Source organism: Triticum dicoccoides, chromosome 6B (genome assembly GCF_002162155.2).
Source record: "Triticum dicoccoides isolate Atlit2015 ecotype Zavitan chromosome 6B, WEW_v2.0, whole genome shotgun sequence".
Lineage (NCBI taxonomy): Eukaryota > Viridiplantae > Streptophyta > Magnoliopsida > Poales > Poaceae > Triticum > Triticum dicoccoides.
In genome coordinates, this window is record NC_041391.1 from 656930798 (window position 1) to 656934008 (window position 3211).

General features: G+C 43.7%; 1 protein-coding gene across 1 annotated transcript; it reads left to right on the forward strand.

Annotated features, from left to right (window-relative positions):
• Positions 1–1184: 1184 nt before the first annotated feature.
• On the forward strand, positions 1185–2332 carry LOC119322489 (senescence-specific cysteine protease SAG39-like). The gene is made up of 2 exons (XM_037595978.1): positions 1185–1649; positions 1746–2332. The coding sequence occupies exons 1-2, from the start codon at positions 1217–1219 to the stop codon at positions 2330–2332; spliced, it is 1020 nt and encodes a 339-aa protein (XP_037451875.1). The 5' UTR covers positions 1185–1216.
• The last annotated feature ends 879 nt before the right edge of the window (positions 2333–3211 follow it).

A 3211-nucleotide genomic window follows, 5' to 3' on the forward strand; every position in this document is an offset into this window, starting at 1 on the left:
GCATTGTGAGCTCCCCGGATTGTTTTGTGCGATTGTCCCTTCTTGGCAGTTGGCCATCGCTCGTTTCTCCAACGCCGGTCTCATCTGCATACGTGTGTGTCTATGCGTTCACTTTGGCTCTCAGGCTGCCCGTTGCCGTTTCTCTTGCCCTGTCCCACCTGTCCGTGTGCGTCCTTTAGTTTCTTGCGTACCAAATGTTCCTAGGCCTACAAGTCTGAAGGGATGAGGGGATAAGTGTTGGACACGTTGGTTGCGTGTAACACTTGGCGCTTTGCACAATGTGTGTGTGTGGTATGTGCAGTGTTACATACCATCACTCACCCCTGAGTTGCAACGCTGGACTACCCAGCCACCTGCAACCCACATTAAGCAGGGGACCTCCCGCAAACCATGGCCACCAAAAATATGTGACGGGTAGTGAGATATGATCTACGAAGTTGTGAGAGTAAAAAACCATCTACGTGGCTGGGAAGTATATCCGGCGGTATTAATATTTATTCCTGGACTTGACGTACCAGGGGTACCAATGCTTGTTTGAACTCAAGATTAATTTACTTATCATCAGTTAATTAACTAATCATAGTTCTCTTAACAATTGATGATCTGACAGGTTAAGTTGTCTTAATCAACTTGTTCCCGTGGCACACTCGTCTTTGCAAGCGGTCACATCTAATCAGTTTTCATTGGTTGGCTACAAGAAATCTTATCGATGTTTTTTGTACACACTCACAATTCTGTAAATCAATAGAAGCCAAGACTTAGTGTTACGCTTAAAATTTTGGGTTTAACCTTTTTATATGCATTTTTTGGTTCCTGGGTACTCATGCCAACACGTATATTGAGCTCCATAGGAATAGGATCAATAGAAAAGCCTGTCAGCATCACCATGCAATCACATTGACCTAAGTCCGTACGACGTATCAAAATATGTCGTAATCATGGTTACTTGATTTTTCTTGTACTAACATCCAAAGTTCCAGCACAACATGTCTATTATTCTCGTATGCTAAGGAAAGCGTACGCCATATGCACATGTATTTATTTTATACTATCCGCCTACCAAATGTACTTCGCCGCAACGTTGGAGACCATCTCAATCCCCCACATTCAAATACATACATCCATGCAACTATATAAGACACCAAGTACCATTCACAAAACCAAACCATAGCACAGACTGCACACTAGTAGTAGCAAGCAATTCATCAAACATAACATGGCCGTCCCAAAAGCTTTGATCCTTGGCATCCTTGGATGCGTCTGCTTTTGCAGTTCGGTCCTAGCAGCTCGTGAGCTCAGCGATGACTTGTCGATGGTGGCAAGGCACGAGAGCTGGATGGTGCAGTACAGCCGTGTGTACAAGGATGATGCTGAGAAGGCGCAACGATTCGGGGTGTTCAAGGCCAATGTCGGTTTCATTGAGTCGTTTAATGCCAAGAACCACAAGTTCTATTTGGGCATCAATCAGTTCGCCGACCTAACCAACGAGGAGTTCAAGGCGACAAAAGCTAACAAGGGGTACAAACCGAGCATGGGGAGGATGCCTACCGGATTCAGGTATGAGAATGTAAGTTTCGATGCACTTCCGGCAACCGTAGACTGGAGAACGAAAGGAGCAGTCACCTCCATCAAGGATCAGGGCCAATGTGGTAAGTATTTTTAGGATAATAATATATTGCATATATGTTTGAATTTTTAATGAGAATGTCCTCTTATAGTATCTACACAAACATAAACATTTGTAGGTTGTTGTTGGGCTTTTTCTGCTGTCGCTGCTACAGAGGGCGTCGTTAAGCTCAAAACCGGCAAGCTTATCTCGTTGTCTGAGCAAGAACTTGTGGATTGTGATGTCCACGGTGAAGACCAAGGTTGCGAAGGTGGGCTTATGGATGATGCCTTCAAGTTCATAATCAAGAATGGCGGTCTCACAACCGAGTCCAACTACCCATATACCGCGACAGATGACAAGTGCAAAAGTGGAACGAATGGTGCCGCAACCATCAAAAGCTATGAGGATGTTCCAGCCAACAACGAGGGAGCTCTCATGCAAGCTGTCGCAAGCCAACCCGTCTCAGTGGCTGTAGATGGAGGAGATATGACCTTCCAATTTTACAAAGGTGGAGTGATGACAGGCTCCTGTGGCACAGACCTGGACCATGGTATTGCGGCTATTGGTTATGGCAAGACCAGCGATGGCACAAAGTATTGGTTGTTGAAGAATTCATGGGGAACAACATGGGGCGAGAACGGTTATTTAAGAATGGAGAAGGACATTCCCGACAAGAAAGGCATGTGTGGCCTTGCGATGGAGCCTTCTTACCCCACTGCATAGAATGAGCCTCATATGCAACATATCATGTGTCTACTTTAAATACGTATAGTTCGCATGTGTATCTAAAGTATAGTTTGTACTTTATATTTTGTGAATACAATGTAAATTATGCCACATATGTTAAGATTGATGAAGAAGTTGTGTTAGCTATATCATTTGGAGATTTGGTACCAGTTGTGTTTTGTAAGTGAATTGTGTTGTCTCTTGTTCCTTCATATTTGTAAAATGAACTCTTTGAGTAGTATTTATTTTCACAATAATATTAGAACCATAAAAAATGTGAAAATGGTGGAGTTGATTTGCAAATAAATGTTGAAGCGTGAGAATGGAACAAAATGTTTTTTATATCTCGAGGAAGTGAAATGGGATGGACTTTTCCATCCACCAATTCTCGTCGTCATGGTCCCTCAACGCTCGACAACAACCTCCTCTCCCCAACTGCAACACCAACCTTAATTTCACACTTGATAGTCCATAATTAGAAAGTGGAGCTTAATTATTCACTAGTAGAAAATTGACCTAATATGTGAAACATTAGTACCGGTTGGCATATGAGCCGGCAATAATGCTCCCATTAGTGCCAGTTCAAATGACTTGGCGGGAGGTGACCTTTACTACCGGTTCTTTGGGAATCTTTAGTACCGGTTCGTGGTGCCCGGCCAGCACCTTTAGTATTGGTTCGTGGCACGAACCGGTACTAAATAGGTTGTGGCAGGCGCTATTTTTAGTCCCACCTCGCTCCCCTAACAAGAATTTGACCACCTTAAGTATGTTACTTCTCAAACCATCCCAAGCATTTGGTCTTCATTGAACTCTATGTGTAGGATCTATGGCTGCAATAGGAGTCTTCGCCGGTTCTTAAATCGGTGGTAGATTCCT